The sequence below is a fragment of the Aotus nancymaae genome, unplaced genomic scaffold (genome assembly GCF_030222135.1).
Source record: "Aotus nancymaae isolate 86718 unplaced genomic scaffold, 86718_ANA_hifiasm-v0.15.2.pri h1tg000031l, whole genome shotgun sequence".
Taxonomy (NCBI): Eukaryota; Metazoa; Chordata; class Mammalia; order Primates; family Aotidae; genus Aotus; species Aotus nancymaae.
The window spans coordinates 6,400,633-6,420,614 of record NW_026988444.1 but is presented as its reverse complement, the minus strand read 5'-3'; the positions used below and the strand labels follow the sequence as shown (position 1 = coordinate 6,420,614).

The window sequence follows — 19,982 nt, the reverse complement described above, 5'->3', positions numbered from 1 at the left end:
TTAAAAACAAACCAAAAAATTTGATTTAAAGAATTGTAAATCCTAAAGACAAAGACAAGAGTAAGCAAGAAAAAAACCCTGCAAATCCATGCACTGAGTCGCTCTTTCCTTTGTCACTTCCATTTTGTTTGTTACTGTATTTTCCACGAAAATTCCCACCTCTTTGTATCTTCTATTTTCTTGGCAAGACTTTCTGTACTTCCACCTGTCTCAAGAGTAGTTCTACTTCTTGGACTATTTTAATAATAAGGGCTTTATAATTTTTTTTTTTAAACTGTAGCCTTAACAAATTTCCACAAACTTAGCAGCTTAAAATAACAGCCTTTTATTATCTCACAGTGTCTATGGGTTAGACGTCTGGGTGTAATGTGACTCACCAGAATTCTCTGCTTGGGGTCACAAAAGGTCTAAGTCAAGGTGCCAGCTGACCTGGGGTCTTACCTAGATTTTCCAGGGGGAGAATACACTCACAGGGTCATTCAAGTCTCTGTGGGCATAGGCCTGAGTCCCTAGTTCTTGCTGGCTGTCAGCTGTTGGTCATCCTCATTCCTTGGCTCATGGCCCCTTGCATCTTCCATGCCAGAAATGTTACGCTGAAAACTTCTCACACTTCCAGTCTACCTGCCTTCCCCATCTGCTATCAGCTGGAGGAAGATCCCTGCTTTTAAAGGCTCATATAATTACATGAGGCCCACCTGGATAATCTAGACAACTAATCCAGGCTAGTTGATCCGTACCCTTCATCACATCTGCAATGTGCTCTGCCGAGTATGTCATATACTCCCAGGATGAACACTAGGAGGTCAGGGGCATGGAGGCCACAAGTCAAGTCTACCAGATAATTCCATCACAGGCACCAGCTCAGCTTTAGTGTCTTTTTTCACCAGTTGCTATTTTCCTGGTTCTGCACATGTTGAGTACATTTTGCATCGTATCCCAAACTTTTTTAACATTACGCTCTTAGAGACTCTTGATCTTGTTTGATTCCTATGAGGAATGCCAGGCACTGGTCTGGCTGGATTCAGTCCCCAAGTCCTGACCAGCCTCCTGTAGAACATGGTATCAGCGTCACTTTCACTTTCAAGGCCTCTGCAGTGGTCCTCAGCAATGTCCTGCAGGTACCCTACTTGCCTAGTGGCCAGCCTGCCTCCCAGGCAACGGTCTATCCCATAGTTGAGTTCTCAAAGTCTTTGGCAGCCTCCTGTTCTGGGTCGCATCACAAGTGCACAGCTCAGTGTTGAGCCTGTAAGTTAACTAACAACTTCATGGGGTCACTTTCCTGAGCTCTTCCCTCTCTGGAATCTCCCTAGTATACTTTCCAGTTACCTGGGCTCCCCTTTTGAGACTCCAACCAGAAACTTACTGCTTTAATTACCCCGTTTAGCCACGCCACTTCTTGTGCCTGCATCTTGCCTGGGACTGAGCTGCAGGAGGGAAGAGAATAAAAAGGCAATTGGGGTTTTCCCCACTCCCTCAGAGTTTTAGGTGTTCACACACTCCTGCCACTGCAGGACTGACTGGAGGAGAGGGAGCAAGAGGGGAAAAAATGATGCCTTTCTCGCATTTTCTGTCTCGGAGCCCAACTACACAAGTTCTCTGTAGCTCCCCCTGTTCACACCAGGTACCCGCCTCCAGGTTCTGGACAGCCCGAGTCCAGAGTAGGGGATGCTGAAGGGAAGACAGGAAACTCACTACTGGTGCAAAGTCGTTCTTCAAATGCTGGCCTTCACCCCCATCCACCTGTTACCATTTACTTGTCAGTGTCCTCAACAGCTGCTCCAAGCACATGGCCAGATCTTACAGCCACAGAGAGTGGGAGAGGCAGGATGGAGTATGCTCCCTCCATCTCCCAGAGCCACTGCTCCACATCCATGCATTTTAAAACTCATTTATGGTGGTTATCACAGGGAGGTGTAAGAGGATTTTTATTTTCTTCTTCCTAATTTTCTGTATTTGTCAAATGGCCTACCGTGATGAGTATACATTATCTTCAAAGTCAGATGGTTTCTCTGCAGACTCCTGCAGAACACTACCGGCTTTAAGTCTTAACTGGCAGGGGCTACCTCCCTACAGCACGCCACTATTTACCTTCCAGGAGAAGGCTGGAATAACTGTCTTTCCCTTTCAAGTTGTGTTTGCTCTTCTTTCAAAAACAGTTCAATTAAAAATGAGTATTTTTAAACAGTCTCCAGGTTCCATCTCTTGTTTCCCAACATTCACCTTATCAACTACTATGCTAACAAAGCCGCTGAGATTTTAATCATGAAGTGGGGGCTGGGCACACTGAGCCTGTGATCCCAGCACTTTGGGAGGCTGAGGCGGGTGGACTACTTGAGGTCAGGAGTTTGAGACCAGCCCGGCCAAGACTGTGAAACCCTGTCTCTACTAAAAATACAAAAAAATTAGCCAGGTGTGGTGGCGTGTGCCTGTAATTCTGGCTACTTGGGAGGCTGAGGCAGGAGAATTGCTTGAACATGGGAGGTGGAGGTTGCAGTGAGCCAAGATTGCACCACTGCACTCCAGCCTGGGTGACAGAGTAAGACTCTGGAAAAAAAAATCATAAAGGGGACAAGAGATATAATAAAGCCTAGTAATTTAAACAATTTCTGAACTTAGTTCCTCCTTCCCACACACATTCCCACCAGCTCGTGAAGATTCACTTAGCACCCTCACCCCACATGCCCCTACTGCGTTATCTAGCATCAAGCAAGGGACCAGGAAACTGCCCCCACAAAGGCAGTTTGACGACAGAGCTAGTCTGGCTCGGGTTTCTGGGCCCTCACTTGCACCAACTTCTTCCAAGGTCCTGAGAAAGGCCCTAAGCACAACGTCCCTATGGTCATATGCTTTTGTAAAATTTATCCCCAAAATATTCTAATGGCAATCAATTAAGACTAACGCCTTTTCCCACTGCAACAGAGGAACTCTGCCTCTGTTCCTCTTCCCCTTCATGTCAGGCGGCTTGGGAGGGGCCGTTGGCATTTTTGAGACCCACCTAAGGGTACATTAAGTTAGAGACGTTGAGTCTGGGTTTAACGGCCACATCATGCTGTTTATAGTTACTTCCACTCCACCCAGGCTGGAGTGCAGGGGCACAATCTCGGCTCCCTGCAACCTCCGCCTCCCTCATTCAAGCGATTCTCCTGCCTCAGGCTCCCAAGTAGCTGTGATTACAGGCACAGGCCACCACACCCAGCTAATTTTTTGCATTTTTAGTAAAAATTTAGGTGTATTTTCAGTATAAACTTTAGTGCAAACTTAGGTGATTACCAGCAATCTCAATGCAGGTATTGCTTCTAGAAATACTGCTATCGCCCACTGTGTTGGTTCACCAGGGCTTTTATGCAATGAAGGTGAAGGGCCAGGGATCCTGTGGCAATGTGAACAGGTCCAACGGGACCTGGCTCAGGGAAGTGTGTGGGAAGTAGAAAGGAAACACGGTTTGAAACAGGGGGAACCAGATATTCCTATGTGGGGGGTTTACCATCAGACGTGCTAAAATATAAGCGAAGAGTTCAGTTATCAGAAAAATAATCAACATTGCAGTACAATTATGTGTGCCTTAGATGTGTTTTTTCTTTTTTTGAATGGAATTGTGCAAAACAGGATTCACCTGAACACCTGCTTTTCCGGGACACCAACCTGCAGCAGTATTAGAAACAGCAAATGTGTCTACATGCAAAATAGAAGTTTTTTGTACCCTACCAACAACACACGAAGTTCTTTCTATACTCTGTCATATGAAAAGATGATTAAAAAGTACAGAAACAAAAAATATCACACAGCTGGGTTAGATCATTAACAGATGTTATTTTTCCCAATTTAGCCATTTGCATATTATTGATCAGCTTTTTCAAATTTGTTATTCTCATTCTAAATATTCACTTTCTAAATTAATTTTTGTAACTTTGTATTCTTTTTCTTAAAATATTCTCCCTTTCCCCAAATTGTATACTTTCAAACTCCATAAAACCTGGCATCTGCCTCTGCCTCAGACGAAATTTGATTCATTCATTCAAATACTTATTGAGCTCTATTCTGTTTCAGGCAAGTCTAAATGCTTAGGGATACAGGAGTTTGTAAGAGAGAAAAATCTCCCCTATACAGTGGACAAATACAAACAAGACTATGAAATGGTGATTAAGTGCCTTGGAGAGAGTAAAGTGATGGTAGAGAGGAAGTTGGCAGGTGGAGGGCAACAGGGAGGAGGCTTCATCAACAGGACAAGATCTAAAACAAGTCCTCAAGAATGCCGTGGTACACATTACAACAGCGACTGTGTCCTGTGTGACCACTATTGTAAGGAGATGCAGGTCAAGCCCTTCACTTAGGCCATCTCATTTAATCACAATAAGCATGTGCAGCTGGCATCAAGGAATTCAGGCTCAGAAAGGTTAGTGACTTGTTGGCAGTCACTTTCAGCTCCACAAGCAGCCTCAACCCCATCATGACTCCATGGGGTGCACAGGGCACACAAAGATAGAGACGTTTAATTCAGAAAGGGAGCCAAGTGAGAAAGGAACCAGCACTACCTGCCCACTGCAGTCACAGAGCAGGAAGAGGCAGCAGCGCTTGCTAGCCTGACCTGGAGCAGTTTCCCGCACAGGGGAACAGGAGACCAGGTGGACAAAGGGCATAGTGTGTGCACAGGCAGGGCACTATAGACACTGCAGGAGCAGCTGGGAAAGGACGAGTAAACCCCCGAGGAGAGGCGGAAAGGTGGCCTGGGGTTGTGCTGTGCAAGCTCTAGTGGGCCAACTGGATGTAATCCCACACCTAAGAAAGTTTTGCAGCTTGGATAGGACATGACCAAATTTTCATTTTGGGAAGCAATCAGGAGGATGGGCTGGGAGGGGACAGATGGGATTAAGGAAGATTCATCACTGCATCCTACAACATTATAGGGCCTTATTGTTTTTGTATTTTAAAATGGCAAAACTAAAACACCAGTTTAGGGGAAAACAATTCATGACTCTTGTAACCACTTATATCACTCTAACTCCCCTCCTGATCCTGTTCACATCCACACGTATTTTTACAACACTGTAATTGCTGTGAACACACCTTTTCGACTTTTTGGTTAGGGCACATTTTAAAGCATATTTCCATGGATCAAAATGGTTCAAATTTTGCTTGGATGGGAGGATGGGATTCAGTTTGCTGAAGCATATTTACTTGCTATGGAGTACTCTACCATACTGATACAAGTTTTATCAGATTGTTTTGAAAACTGTGATTTCAAAATTGAAATCTTTATCACATACTGCTAGTTACTTTCCAAAAAGATTAGACCAATTTACAGAATCACTGTCAACTAAACGCTCCCCAGAAAATCACCAAACACTGGGCTTTATCATACTGTTTCGTAGGATCCTCAACGTTTCAACTCCCTGTGGCGTTGACAAATACACTATGCTCAAAGGACTCTATATTCTGATCTCAGAGAACATGAGTGGAATTACCTCAGCTCAGCACCAACAGTACAATGGGGTTTTGCCTGCATATCTAGCACTATGCTGTGTTTATGAAGCTCATGACGCACTGAGCAAAGGGGAAGCTGGCAAGCTGATATGAAAGTGGGTGAAGGAAAAATGAGAACAAAACTGAAAGGGTAAGCAGCAGTAAGAAAAATCTGTTACTGTCTGAATATAGAAGAGGTATTGATGTGACTAGAAGCAGGGGTGTTTGGAAAGGAAGGAAGCAACTCAATTCCTTGGGCCAAATGGATTTAAATGAGCTCACATGGAATTGCCCATGCACTGATCTTTGCTTTGGCAATCCAGTTCATATCATTCCCTCTACGCAGAATAAATATGCTTAATTATTGCCTAATTTTCTCTCAACCGTTCTTTGTAAATATCCAGGGTTAGCTCATTCTACTTTCCACTCAGATTATTTGTTCACCTGATAATAATAACGGCTAACATTTATTAAGCACTTACCTTGTGCCAGGCATCTTGTTAACAGCTTTTATTTTGGCCAGGTGTAGTGGCTCATGCCTGTAATCCCACCACTTTGGGAGGCTGAGGCGGGCGGATCACGAGGTCAGGAGTTCGAGACTAGCCTGACCAACGTGGTAAAACCCCATCTCTACTAAAAATACAAAAATTAGCTGGGCACGGTAGAGCTCGCCTGTAATCCTAGCTACTCAGGAGGCCGAGGCAGGATAATCGCTTGAACCAGGGACGTGGAGGTTGCAGTGAGTCGAGATTGTGCCACTGCACTCCAGCTGGGTGACAGAGCAAGACTCCATATCAAAAAAAAAAAAAAAAACAAGAAAAGAAAAACAATTTTTATTATTTTTAAATTATTATTTTTTGAGATGGAGTCTCACACTGTTGCCCAGGCTGTAGTGCAGTGGCGCAATCTCCGTCTCGGCCTCCCAAAGTGCTGGGATTACAGGCTTGAGCCACTGCACCCGGCCAATTTTTAAACTTTTTTTTGAGACAGGCTCTCGCTTTGGCACCCAGGCTGGAGTGCAGTGGCACGATCTTGGCTCACTGCAATCTCCGCCTCCCGGGTTCAAGTGATTCTCATGCCTCAGTCTCTCGAGTACCTGTGATTACAGGCGTGTGCCACCACGCCCAGCTAATTTTTGTATTTTGTGTTTTTAATAGAGTAGTTTTACCTAAAGTTCTGGGATTACAGCCACTGTGCCTGGCCAAGGTAAGTAAATTTTAAACCCATTTTTTTGAATAAGGAACCAGAGGCAGAGATAAATGAATATACCTTACATCAAATTCCTCTTTGGGAAAGGAATTAGTATAGCAGGAACCCGGAAATCTACTAACAACTGATAGTCCTGTATGTAAATAAGCCAGCAAACTTCTGCAGTCCAGGAAACTGCATCATCAGCATTTAGTTAGTTTTGTTTTTTTTTTTTTTTTGAGACGGAGTTTCGCTCTTGTTACCCAGGCTGGAGTGCAATGGCGCGATCTCGGCTCACCGCAACCTCCGCCTCCTGGGTTCAGGCAATTCTCCTGCCTCAGCCTCCTGAGTAGCTGGGATTACAGGCACGCGCCACCGTGCCCAGCTAATTTTTTGTATTTTTAGTCGAGACGGGGTTTCACCAGGTTGACCAGGATGGTCTCGATCTCTTGACCTCGTGATCCATCCGCCACGGCCTCTCAAAGTGCTGGGATTACAGGCGTGAGCCACCGCGTCCGGCAACATTTAGTTTGTTAACAGTGAAGCATCTAATGCGAATCTTCAATAAGGACAGGGGACATGAGAAGTACAGATGGTATTTGCAAATACCTTAGGTGGTAACCCTAAGCCAGTCACTCCACCTCTCTCAACATCCCTTTCCTCTACTTTAAAACGGGGCTGTGCAACTTGATCATGTCTCTGAAGAGTTTTGGAAAACTGAATAAATAATGAGCACGAAGTGCTTTGCAAACTTTCAAGGACTTAAAACGAAATCTTTCAATAAGCAACAGATGTAGAACATTTAAATTCTATTTGGCCCACTCCATGCTTCCCTACCTCAAACGTCCTCTCCCATCTCTCTGGTACTGAGAAAATTTGTGTCGCCCATTACAAGGCAGTCTACACAAGACGAACGCGCTGACCCACCGCCACCTCAGGGTTATCAAACATTTCCACACTGGCCCAGCCAAAAATACCCCACAAACCCAGAGAGAAAAATCACCCTGTAAAGATTTGGCCTTGGGTTTTAAATCTGGCCATCCTTTTTTAACACTATGCATCGACAATCTTTCCTTCAATGATGCCTCGTTCTAATTTCCGTTTTTCACATCCAGGCCAGAGGTTGCTGCCACAGCGTAACGGAAAAGGTGCCTAGAATCTGGGTGAGCAATGCACTGGGCCATATTCTGGTCCCCAGTTTTCATGGGTTCCCTTGGTAGGCTACCCACTGGCTTAGGAGCATTTCTAGCCCTTAGTGGAGTAAAAATATTAACACCTAACACTTGATTCCCACCTTTAAGATACAATTTAAAGAAAGGCTGAAAAGGCAAACGGCTCAAAACGCCTCCACCAGGCACCTCCAGGCCCACACCGAGGGGGTCCCTATGGCCCACTCTAGGTATCCCGCTGGGGTGGGACACTCCCCGGCCCACAGCTCCCCCGGCCTCCTCCACAGGGCACCCCTGAACCCGGGAGTCCACGCGGGACACTCCCCGACCTAGTACCCCGCCGGCCTCCTCCACGGGGCACCCCTGAACCCGGGAGCCCATGCGGGACACTCCCCGGCCACCGCCCCGCCGGCCTCCTCCACGGGGCACCCCTGAACCCGGGAGCCCACGCGGGACACTCCCCGGCCACCGCCCCGCCGGCCTCCTCCACGGGGCACCCCTGGACCCGGGAGCCCACGCGGGACACTCCCCGACCTAGTACCCCGCCGGCCTCCTCCACGGGGCACCCCTGGACCCGGGAGCCCACGCGGGACACTCCCCGGCCACCGCCCCGCCGGCCCCCACGGGGCAGGCTCCCTACAGAAGGACGCTCCTCTAACCCGGACCCGCCTAGGAGCTGCAGCCGCCTCACGAAGGCCTCCGACGCCGGGCGGGACCATCTCTGGCGGACCTCGGCCTCAGCGCCCTTTCCGCCTGGGCCTCTCGCCTCGGGCCTCGGGCCTCGGGCCTTGGCCACCCCCCGGAGAGGCCCAGCCCGGCCCCGCGCGCCCAGGCCGCTCCACGTCCTCACCCTCGCTCTCTCGCTCGCCCGCAGCGTCCTCACCGGCCCGGCTCGGCCTCCGCAGTCGCCAGCAGCGGCCTTTGCACTCGCGTCGGCGTCGCAGGCTCCCGACTGCCCACAGCAGCCCCCGCGCCCCGCCCCGGACCCCGCCCCCCCGCCGCGGACCCCGCCCCCCCGCCGCGGACGCGCCGTCGATTGGCCTGCGGGGCGCCAGGGCAGAGCCTCTCCAGCCGGCGGCCTAAACGGGCAAGACAGAGTTCTGATTGGTGAACGGACGGAGAAGGGGCGGGACCAGGCGGGCGCGACAGAGAGTAGAAATCTGTGCAGAGCTCGGCTCGTGGGGCGGGCGTCGGCTTGCTGAGCGAGGGAAGGTCCTAGGCGAGGCCTAGGCTTGCCGGGCGGGGCCTCGGCTTGTTGGGCGGGGCGTCGGCCGGCCGGGCGGGGCTACGTCCCGGGCGAGGCCTAGGCTTGCCGGGAGGGTCTAGATCTTGGGCGGGGCGTCGACTGGCCGGGCGGGGCTAGATCTTGGGCGGGGCGTCGGCTCGCTGGGCGGGGCTACGTCCTGGGCGAGGCCTAGGCTCGTTGGGCGGGGCTCGGTCTTGGCCTGGACCTTGGCGGCTCTCCCTGCACTCCGTGCCTGGCCGCCAGCCTCCTCCTTACCCGTACCCATTGCATCCCTCACTGGGTACAGGGACCGAAGGGGATCATCGAAGGACTGCGCGAGGGTGTGCTAAGGCTGGGACAGACTGCTCCGCGGAGGCGGCCAGGGCAGCTTTTGCGGTCTCCCTCCCACCAAAGAATGGAAACCTGTCTCGCTGTAGCATACTTTCCCTCCCTCTTGAAAGGTCGATTCAACTATGCGTTCAAGACCCTACCCAACGTGCCCTCCTAGCCCGGCCCTGGCACCGTCACTGCGCGGCTGTCGAGGAAATAATTAAATCCAGCAAACACCGGGCACTTAGGAGACTTCTGTGGTGCTGTGGATTCCAGAGTGAGGCCTGACCCTTCGTTTCCCAAAAGCCCAGGCAGGAGAAAAGTTGGCTGAGGGGAAGCTCCGCTTCTCCTGAGGCAACTTTGGGGGGGTCTGAGACCCGGGCACACCAAGACTGGGCTCAGCCCTGTGGCGTGCTCCCCTCATGTGTCACCCACCTCTGAGGCTTTTCCTCTAACCAGCTCCCAGTGACATCACCAGGCCCACAGTGGTGCACACGCCCCGAACAGAGGACTCCTGCAGACGGGCAGGGCACGTGGGGATACTGCAGGGTGTGTGCCTGTGACCTGAGGCTGTTAAATGAGGAACTAGAGAAAGCAAGTTTCACTACCCAGGGTCTATAAGGAGGAAGCTCAGGAAGCACTAACAAGGTAAAAAGGGCCCAGGTGGTCCTGTCCAGTGGGCAGCAAGGCTAGAGGCCTTGGGGCGTCGGCGTCCAGCCACCAGATCAGGCTTAAAAGTTCAGGTTTCCAGTTTCCTTTACTCAAGTGGTAGAGCCTACTTAGCCTATAGTCTTGAAAATGTATAGATTTGAAATTTCTTCTTCTATTTCATTCGCTTGTATTTCCAGGAATTTAGTAGTTGCTATTATCAACGCAATCTTTCTTTTCTCACTACATTTTCTAATTGGGAAATAGGTATCACTGACCTCTTAGTGTTGATTTTCACCAGATGTCTTGTACTTTCTAAGTAGATGATCTGATCACCTGTAAATACTTCCTTTCCAATCTTCTTTCCTATCTTTTGGGCTCGATCTCCAATCCATACAAAGTTGTTCAGTATTGATGCTACTGATGCAAGTAATTTTCCCTTATTTTATACACATGTTGTCAAAGCTTTGAATTTTCCCAGAAAGCCTCACAACTTTCCCTTGCAAATAACCAAGAGAAATACTCATTTAACATCTAAACAATAGTGCTTTATTGATAAAAGGTTAGTTTAAATGGATACAAAACTGCTGTGTAAAATAAGTGTTTTCAAAATACATTTCTATAGGTAGAGACTATCTCCTAGTAAAAGAGCAGTTATCTATTGTGAAGAGTATATGTTTAGGTTTGGGTAGGACAACAAAAGGCGATCAGAGGTGCAGCAGGATGGGCCCCCGTCGCGCATCGCCATCACCACGGTGCCTGAAGTAGGACTTTCGCACAAACATACACGGGGCTTACATTAATCACTTGCAAATGCTTTTTTCTTTCTTTCTTTCTTTTTTTTTTTTTTTTACAGGTTTTTCTAGTAAAGTTATTAAACGTCAAAAACTCAAATAATGGACTCTGCATGGATGTACTCCATAAAGTCAAGGAACACTTTTTCTTAGTTACCTTCACACAGTAAGCCGTAACATACAGCTTTTGGCTACTGGCGAGCAACAGTGAAGGGGCAAAGTTAGCAAAAGCACCAGATTATTTTCTGTAGCACACCTTCGTAACTAGTATGAAACTGCCTCATTTTATGTTTTCTCTAGCCCCCACAAAAAAACAAAAAACCCTGTCTCATCCTCAGATTAAGCATTTTCTCCATCTTCCTACACAACCATTGTCTCCTTTCATCTGTCACTTTCTGCGGTTGAATTTCCCAACTTCAGCGTAATTGATTAAAAAAAAAAGGCAACCCCTGGAGCGTGCCACAGGGAGACATGGGAGGAAAGGTGAGGCTAAGGCCACAGTGCACAGAAAACAGACCAGGTGTGGCTTCGACTGTGCACACCTGCCTACTAGCTATACTACAGACTTGAAATGTCTTCCACTTTGACATGACACATTTATTACACAAAATGAATAAAATGACAATGGCTAAAAATAAATGGGACAGTCTGCACACACAAAAATGATGACTGCTATTTTCCTCCCATCAGAAAATCATGCAAAAAAGGAATATTTAAAGGAAACCCAAATCAGGAAAACCTGGTAGGCATCAGAGATCAGGGGTTCAGGGTGCCAAGGCCTTAGGATGGGAACACTGTTCAATGGCAAGCCGGGTTCCAGGGGCATGCCCACCGACAACAGGGGAGGCAGATCTTCTGTATCTACAGTTACAGAAAGTACACTAAAGTACAGTATAAAATACAGAAAGGTTGGATTCTGAATAGGTAGACCGCTAATTTTCCTTAAAAATTTTTTTTTTAAATTTTGATTAAGAGTTTACTGAATCTCATTTTGTAGGTAAGAATCTTAGTTGTGACTACTTTGGTTTTCTCTGTAGCACAGGATAACCAGTATTAGTGGAGATCATGTGGCTTACAGTGAGTTCTCTGCATGGTGGTTTTAAAACGACCTAGCATCAGAATCAGGAGACTTCTTTAAAACTCACGTCTAAAAAAGCTATTTAAGTGTAAAGATATATCTCATTAGGTAATTCTATTGTTTTATTTGGTTAACAGATAATAAACTCACAGACAAATGAACAGTATCGAATTATAGCAGCAAAACTGGTTTTAGATGTCATGTACAAACATAAAAGCAGGGAAGCAAAGAGTCTCGACGTGGTGTGATGTGGTAAGCAATGACCCTGCACCAGGCCAGCGGACCTTCCTACATCACCAGGCACATGCCCCTACCACCCAGGAACATAATGAGTCAATCTGAATGTTCTAGATACAAATCAGGAGTGCTCATCAATGGTTAGTCAGTTGTTAAGTCAGTTAAATCAAAGAAATTCAGTATGAACTATACACGCTGATCCTTGGAAATCAATTCTAATGTTAGTGGTTAGGGAGAAAGAAAAGGAAAAAGTTCACCTCACAAAATTCAGAGTGTAACAGTAATGAAATACATATGTTAAAAGTACTTCATACAAAAAAAAAATCAAAGGTTTTTTAAAAATTAAATTCTCAGGCACAGGTACGTTAAAATGTGGATGGCACCCTCCCAAGGATTATGAAAACAGACGGCTGGATCACGCATCTGGAATGTTTTCTTTTTTATCCAGGAAAGTGTTTTCTGGAAAAAAGAAAACAAAACATATGTAAGTGGGAGTGAGGCAATGTTGGCTGTGTTGATCATTAACATCTCTACTTTTCTCCTGGGCATAAACTGAGCAAAAGGTAGGGTTTACGTGACCACAGAGTTAACTAAATCAAAACACCACTTATGAGGCTCATGGAGACTGGACACGCTGCAAAACTACAAAGTATACAGAAATAAAATTTTATCCATCTAAAAGCAAAATTTTCATTCCATAAAGGTTGGAAGCCAGAAGCTCAGAGAAAATGAGCAAACAGCTATCACTGCCTCCTGCTTCAAATGAGCTGCATCCCTGAGGCACCCCTGTCTCTTTCCACTGCACCCTTACTTCCCCAGCCACATGCCATACCTGCTTATGCAGGACCAGCCTCTACAGTCAGCAGGCCATTGTGTAAAAGTTATATGATCATCAGCAAATAACTGTAAACTCTTGAAGCCGCAACATTTCCTTATTAGTAAAGTGTGAACTCAGCACATACCCTCAGGACTATTCTAAGGTGTCAATGTGATGATGAAAGTACAGCAACTAACTTGGACCCGGCTGGGGGTGACACGGATGTTTTCTTTACGGTATGTATGTACACAGGTATTTTTGTGCATTTTGTGTAAATACTGTATTTTACAACGAACATCTTTCTCGGTAAGCTGCATGAGGGTTTTGTGACTGAGGCTCCAGCAAGTCACTCTGGGTCCTTCCTCAGCCACCTATCCACATGCCATGGAGGCCTCTAGAGTCCCTACCTTCTGCCCGACCCTAACCCTGCCATGTGTCGGTGAAGGCTCAAGTCCACTCCCTGTTTTCATCAACACCCTCATGCTTCCAGAACGAGGTGCTTGGATTGTAGTGGAGACCTTCTATCAAATTCCCAGTGTTTGACCCTCATATCTCGGCCAACTCAAACTCTCTCTCAAGCTCTAATCAGATATCTTGTATAAGGTTTGCTTTTACCCCAGCTCCGTGAGACCTGCCCTCTTCTTTGGACTCTTAGGTCATTACCTGACTTTACCTTTCATGCTTTTTCCTCAGGCAAGTGATGGGAGTGGCCAGCTGGACAGCTTAGAGAGCCTGCCTGTCTGTAAGATACCCGGGAGTGGGCATGTGCCTTTTCCCGGTCCTGAGTCTCTGCTGTCTGCAGTTGTTTTTCAAGCAGGCAGACCAGCATACACCACGCCAGACATCTATTTGCCAATGACCATCAGTCGGGACAAAGCTATCTGACGAACAGGAGGTCAGCAGTCTCCAACCAGGAAATCCGTATCTACCTGGCATAATCCTTCCTTCTTGTGCCATCTTTACTTTTAATCTGGACAAGCTGTTTCAATAACACAATTTTATTCCCTTTAAAGAGTTGTTTTAACAATTAACACATTTCCAATAATACAACTAATAAAAGATTTTTAATACATAATTTCCTTCTAATGTTGATTGTATTTGCAAACCTGTAAAATAACCTGCAAATGTACCCCAAAAATAAAAGTTGAAATTATTAAAAAAAAAAAAAAGAGGTCCCTGGGCAAGATGGCCAAATAGGAACAGCTCCGGTGCACAGCTCCCAGTGAGTTCGATGCAGAAGACGGGTGTGATTTCCACATTTCCAACTGAGGTACCAGGTTCATCTCATTGGGACTGGTTGGACAGTGGGTGCAGCCCAAGGAAGGTGAGCCGAAGCAGGGTGGGGCGTCGCTGACTCGGGAAGCACAAGGGGCCTAGAACTCCCTCTCCTAGTCAAGGGAAGCCATCAGGGACTGTTTCCTGCACTCCGGCTTCACAACCTGCAGACCGGGAGATTTCCTCTGGTACCTAAACGACAGAGCCCTGGGTTTGCCGCACATAACGGGGTGGCCGTGTGGGTTGCAGCAATTTTTTTTTCACACCCCAGTTTTGTCTCTCTGGTACCGGGAATGCCAGAGAGACAGACCTGTTCACTCCCCTGGAAAGGGGGCTGACGCCAGGGAGCCAAGTGGTCTGGCTTGGAGGGTCCCACCGCCACGGAGACCAGCAAGCTTAGATCCACTGGCTTGTAATTCAAGCAGCTAGCACAGCAGTCTGAGCTTGACCTAGGTGGTTCCAGCTCCGTAAGGGGAGGGGCATTTGCCTTTGCTGAGGCTCCAGTAGGCTCCAGTAGGGGTTTGCTTACCCCACAGTGTAAGCAAAGCTGCTGGGAAATCCGAACTGGGTGAAGCCCAACACAGCTCACCAGCTGCAGGCACTGTCTCACTAGATGTTCTTGCTGAGTAGAGCATCTCTGAAAAAAGGCAGCAGCCCATCAGGGACTTATAAATAAAGCCCCCACCTTCCTGGGACAGAACACCTGGGAAAAGGGGTGATAACGGGTACAGCTTCAGCAGACTTAAACGTCCCTGCCTGGCAGCTCTGAAGAGAGCAGTGGATTTCCCAAAACAGTGTTCGAGCTCTGATAAAGGCGAACTCATGAGGCCAACATCATCCTTACACCAAAACCTGGCAGACACACAATTGAAAAACAAAATTTCAGGCCAATATCCCTGATGAACATCAATGTGAAAATCCTCAATAAAATACTGGCAAACCGAATCCAACAGCACATCAAGAAGCTTATCCATCACAATAAAGTCGGCTTCATCCCTGGGATGCAAGCCTGGTTCAACACGCGCAAATCAATAAATGTAATTCACCACATAAACCAAACCAAAGACAAAAACCACGATTACCTCAAGAGATGCAGAGAAGGCCTTCGACAAAATTCAACAACCTTTCATACGCTAAAAACTCTCTAAACTAGGTACTGATGGAACATACCTCAAAATAATAAGAGCTATTTATGACAAACCCACAGCCAATATCATACCGAATGGGCAAAAACTGGAAGCATTCCCTTTGAAAACTCGCACAAGACAAGGGTACCCTCTCTCACCACTCCCATTCAACATAGTATTGGAAGTTCTGGCCAGGGCAATCAGGCAAGAGAAAGAAATAAAGGGTATTCAAACAGGTGAAGAGGAAGTCAAATTGTCTCTATTTGCAGATGACATGATTGTATATTTAGAAGACCCCATTGTCTCAGCCCAAAATCTCCTTAAACTATAAACAACTTCAGCAAAGTCTCAGGATACAAAATCAATGTGCAAAAATCACAAGCATTCCTATACACCAATAACAGACAAAGAAAGAGCCAAATCATGAGTGAACTCCCATTCACAACAGCTACAAAGAGAATTAAATACCTAAGAATACAACTTCCAAGGGATGTGACGGACCTCTTCAAGGAGAACTACAAACCACTGCACAAGGAAGTGAGAGGACACAAACAAATGCTCATGATTAGGAACAATCAATTCGTGAAAATGGCCACACTGCCCAAAGTAATCTACAGATTCAATGCTATCTCCATCAAGCTACCACTGACTTTCTTCACAGAACTGGAAAAAACCACCTTAAATTACATATGGAATCAAAAAAGAGCCCACACAGCCAAGACAATTCTAAGGAAGAAAAAAAAAAAAAAGCCTACCTAACTTCAAACTATGCTACAAGGCTACAGTAACCAAAACAGCATGGTAGTGGTACCAAAACAGATATATAGGCCAATGGAACACAACAGAGGCCTCAGAAATAAGGCCACACACCTATGACCATCTGATCTTTGACAAACCTGACAAAAGCAATGGGGAAAGGATTCCCTATTTAATAAATGGTGCTGGGAAAAGTGGCTAGCCATATGCAGAAAGCTGAAACTGGATCCCTTCCTTACACCTTACAAAAATTAAATCAAGATGGATTAAAGATTTAAACATAAGACCTAAAACCATAAAAATCCTAGAAGAAAACCTAGGCAATACCTTACAGGACATAGGCATGAGCAAAGGCTTCATGACTAAAACACCAAAAGCAATGGCAACAAAAGCCAAAATAGACAAATGGGATCTAATTAAACTAAAGAGCTTCTGCACAGCAAAAGAAACTATCATCAGAGTGAACAGGCAACCTACAGAATGGGAGAAAATTTTTGCAGTCTACCCATCTGACAAAGGGCTCATATCCAGAATCTATAAAGAACTTAAATTTATTGGAAAAAATAACCCCATCAAAAAGTGGGCAGACACTTCTCAAAAGGAGATATTTATGTAGCCAACAAACATATGAAAAAATGCTCATCATCGCTGGTCATTAGAGAAATGCAAATTAAAACCACATTGAGATACCATCTCATGCCTGTTAGAATGGGGATCATTAAAAAGTCAGGAGACAACAGACGCTGGAGAGGATGTGGAGAAATAGGAATGCTTTTACACTCTTGGTGGGAGTGTAAATTAGTTCAATCATTGTGGATGACAGTGTGGCGATTCCTAAAGGATCTAGAACTAGAAACAGCATTTGACCCAGCAATCCCATTACAATTCTTTGAGTATATATCCAAAGAATTATAAATCACTCTATTATAAAGACACATGCACACATATGTTCATTGTGGCACTGTTTACAATAGCAAAGAGTTAGAACCAACTCAAATGCATATCAGTGATAGACTGGATAAAGAAAATGTGGCACATACACACCACAGAATACGATGCAGCCAAAATAAAGGATGAGTTCATGTCCTTTGCAGAGACATGGATGAAGCTGGAAACCATCATCCTTAACAAACTAACACAGGAACAGAAAACCAAACACCGCATGTTCTCACTCGTAAGTGGGAATTGAACAATGAGAACACATGGACATAGGGAGGGAAACATCACACACCAGGGACTGTTGGGGGGTGGGGTGGGGGGCCAGGGTAGGGACAGTAGTAGGAGAAATACCTAATGTAGATGACGGGGTGACGGATACGGCCAACCACGATGGCACGTGTATACCTACATAACAAACCTGCACGTTCTGCACATGTATTCCAAAACTGAAAGTACAATTTAAAAAAAAAAGAGAAAAATATGAAAAATGTTTACTAGAAAGTAGGTGGCAAAGCAGTGGCTTCTGTTCTTCGGAGCAAACCTTTCTTGTTTAAGACTAGTGATGGAGTTAATGACAACTTCAAAATGCAAAACATTAATAAGGCTTAAGGACGAGCCTGTCATATTTCACAGAACATAATGCTAGTAACAACTGCCTGTCTTCCAAGCTAAGGGACGCTAGGGCCTACCTCTGACCTCCTGCTATGTGCACATCACCTTACACGTGGTGCCCGAGAGCCCCGCCGTCGCCGTCCCCGCCCTGCAGCTGCAGCTGCATCTGCGCCTGCATCCTGGCAATCATCTCTTGCATGCGGCGGAGCTGTGAACACAGTATAGATTGGATACATTACAGGTTTTCGCCGTTTGCTGTCTCAACATTATTTCTGGGTGTTCTGTGATTCCTAAAATTTCAACTGCTACACTTTCCCAAAACATGACCCAGTTATTATATAAAGACTTCTTACTAATCAATAATAAGAGCTATTTATGACAAACCCACAGCCAATATCATACTGAATGGGCAAAAACTGGAAGCATTCCCTTTGAAAACCGGCACAAGACAAGGATGCCCTCTCTCAGCACTCCTACTTCATATTCCTAAAAGGACCGATAGCTAAAGAGAAAACCAAGTAAATGATACGAATATCCAACCCAAATAGAAAAGAAATTCTCAGTAAATAGTAACAATAACCAAAGAAAGATAAGACAATATGAGAAATTTTCTAACCTTAAACAGGGGGAAAGAGACTGATGACAATGGGAAAAATAAAGTAAAGGGAATGGGAATGACTCAGCTTTTCTGGAGGGCAATGAAGGCCTCCCAATAAAAATAATATATATCTGTATACATATATGTTATTTATTCATTTAAATTTCCCCTTGCGTGGCACATACATACTTTTTTTTTTTTTTTTTTTTTTTTTTGAGAGGGAGTCTCGCTCTTGTTACCCAGGCTGGAGTACAATGGCGCGATCTCGGCTCACCGCAACCTCCGCCTCCTGGGTTCAGGCAATTCTCCTGCCTCAGCCTCCTGAGTAGCTGGGATTACAGGCACGCACCACCGTGCCCAGCTAATTTTTTTGTATTAGTAGAGACGGGGTTTCACAATGTTGACCAGGATGGTCTCGATCTCTCGACCTCGTGATCCACCCGCCTCGGCCTCCCACATACATTTTTTAAAGTGATGGGATCTTGATCTTTCGCCCAGGCTAGACTGCAATGGAACAATCATAGCTCACTGCATCCTCAAACTCCTGGGCTCAGGGGATCCTTCTGCCTCGGCCTCCCAAGTAGCTGGGACTACAGGTGCGTTCCGCCATGCATGGTTAATTATTTTTTAATTTTTTTGTAGAGACAGGGTCTTACTCTGTTGCCCTAGCTGGTCTTGAACTCCTGGCATCAAGTGATCCTCCTGCCTTAGCCTCCTAAAGTGCTGGGACTACAAGTGTGCACAGTGCCTGTCCAAAAACAGTGAATGTTAATTCATCTTTATCCTTATCATTATGATTTATGTGTGTTCAGAAATGCCTCCAGGAAAGTATTATAAAACATTCGCCTAAATTTTCTTCAGGTAACTTTGTGGTTATTTTTAACATCTAAGTATTTGATCAATATTGAATTAATTTGACCAAAGAAGCATTTTCTTTCTGTTTCCAAAAGGCTGGCCCATTATGATCCTATTGTTTACTGAATAATGTGTTTGCCTTCCAAAACTCCAGCAAATCTGAATGCCACCTTTACAACAGAGCATATTTCCATATTTATGCTCTACTTAAACAAAAATGAGTGACATTACTAAATTGCCTCCAAAATGTTTCAGCTAAATATATGAACCATTATGTATGTTATATGTGTATGTACATTATTATATATAGATGGACAATAACAGTAATAAAAGTCACATGTATCCTCCACAACAAACTGAAGAAGAAAAACTAATTACCAATGACATTTATGGATGAAAAAGAAATTGCTTTAGTCATAAGAATAGTACTTTTTGGCCAGGTGCGGTGGCTCATGTCTTTAATCTCAGCACTTTGGGAGGCCAAGGTGGGCAGATCACTCGAGGTCAGGAGTTTACGACTAGCCTGGCCAACATGGTGAAACCTCGTCTCTACTAAAAATACAAAAACTAGCCAGGCGTGTAATCCCAGCTGCTTGGGAGGCTGAGGCAGGAGAATGGCTTGAACCTGGGAGGCAGAGGTTGCAGTGAGCTGAGATCGCGCCACTGCACTCCAGCCTGGACAGTAAAGTAAGACGCTGTCTCCAAAAAAAAAAAAAAACAGTGCTTCTCTACTTAACTACTTACCTCAGCTTCCTTTTCCAGTAAGATCTGGTCTTTATTCATGTCCTCGTTCTCCACTTTCCTAAGAATTTAAAGAAATCAGAGTTATAAAACTGTAACAAACAGTTATTTCTGATCCCCTGCCGCCAAAATT

The 19,982-nt window shown here is 45.8% G+C and overlaps 2 protein-coding genes across 8 annotated transcripts in view; both read right to left on the bottom strand.

The window, feature by feature from the left end:
- Positions 1-8,771, bottom strand: part of FARP2 (FERM, ARH/RhoGEF and pleckstrin domain protein 2) — a 143,489-nt gene extending 134,718 nt beyond the window's left edge. For 2 of the 3 annotated variants that reach the window (XM_064383440.1, XM_064383439.1), the window contains exon 1: positions 8,668-8,771. The gene's annotated coding sequence lies outside the window, so the exon portion shown is untranslated. The remainder of the gene's footprint in view (positions 1-8,667) is intronic. The other variant, XM_064383441.1, reaches the window with a different exon arrangement.
- A 1,775-nt stretch (positions 8,772-10,546) lies between these two features.
- SEPTIN2 (septin 2) overlaps positions 10,547-19,982 on the bottom strand; it is a 42,781-nt gene continuing 33,345 nt past the window's right edge. For all 5 annotated transcript variants that reach the window (XM_012465076.3, XM_012465075.3, XM_012465077.3 and 2 more), the window contains exons 11-13: positions 19,853-19,910; positions 17,733-17,863; positions 10,547-12,588 (exon numbers count right to left, since the gene is read on the bottom strand). In XM_012465076.3, coding sequence (XP_012320499.1) covers positions 17,762-17,863; positions 19,853-19,910 — 160 coding nt within the window. In that variant the 3' untranslated portion in view covers positions 10,547-12,588; positions 17,733-17,761. The remainder of the gene's footprint in view (positions 12,589-17,732; positions 17,864-19,852; positions 19,911-19,982) is intronic.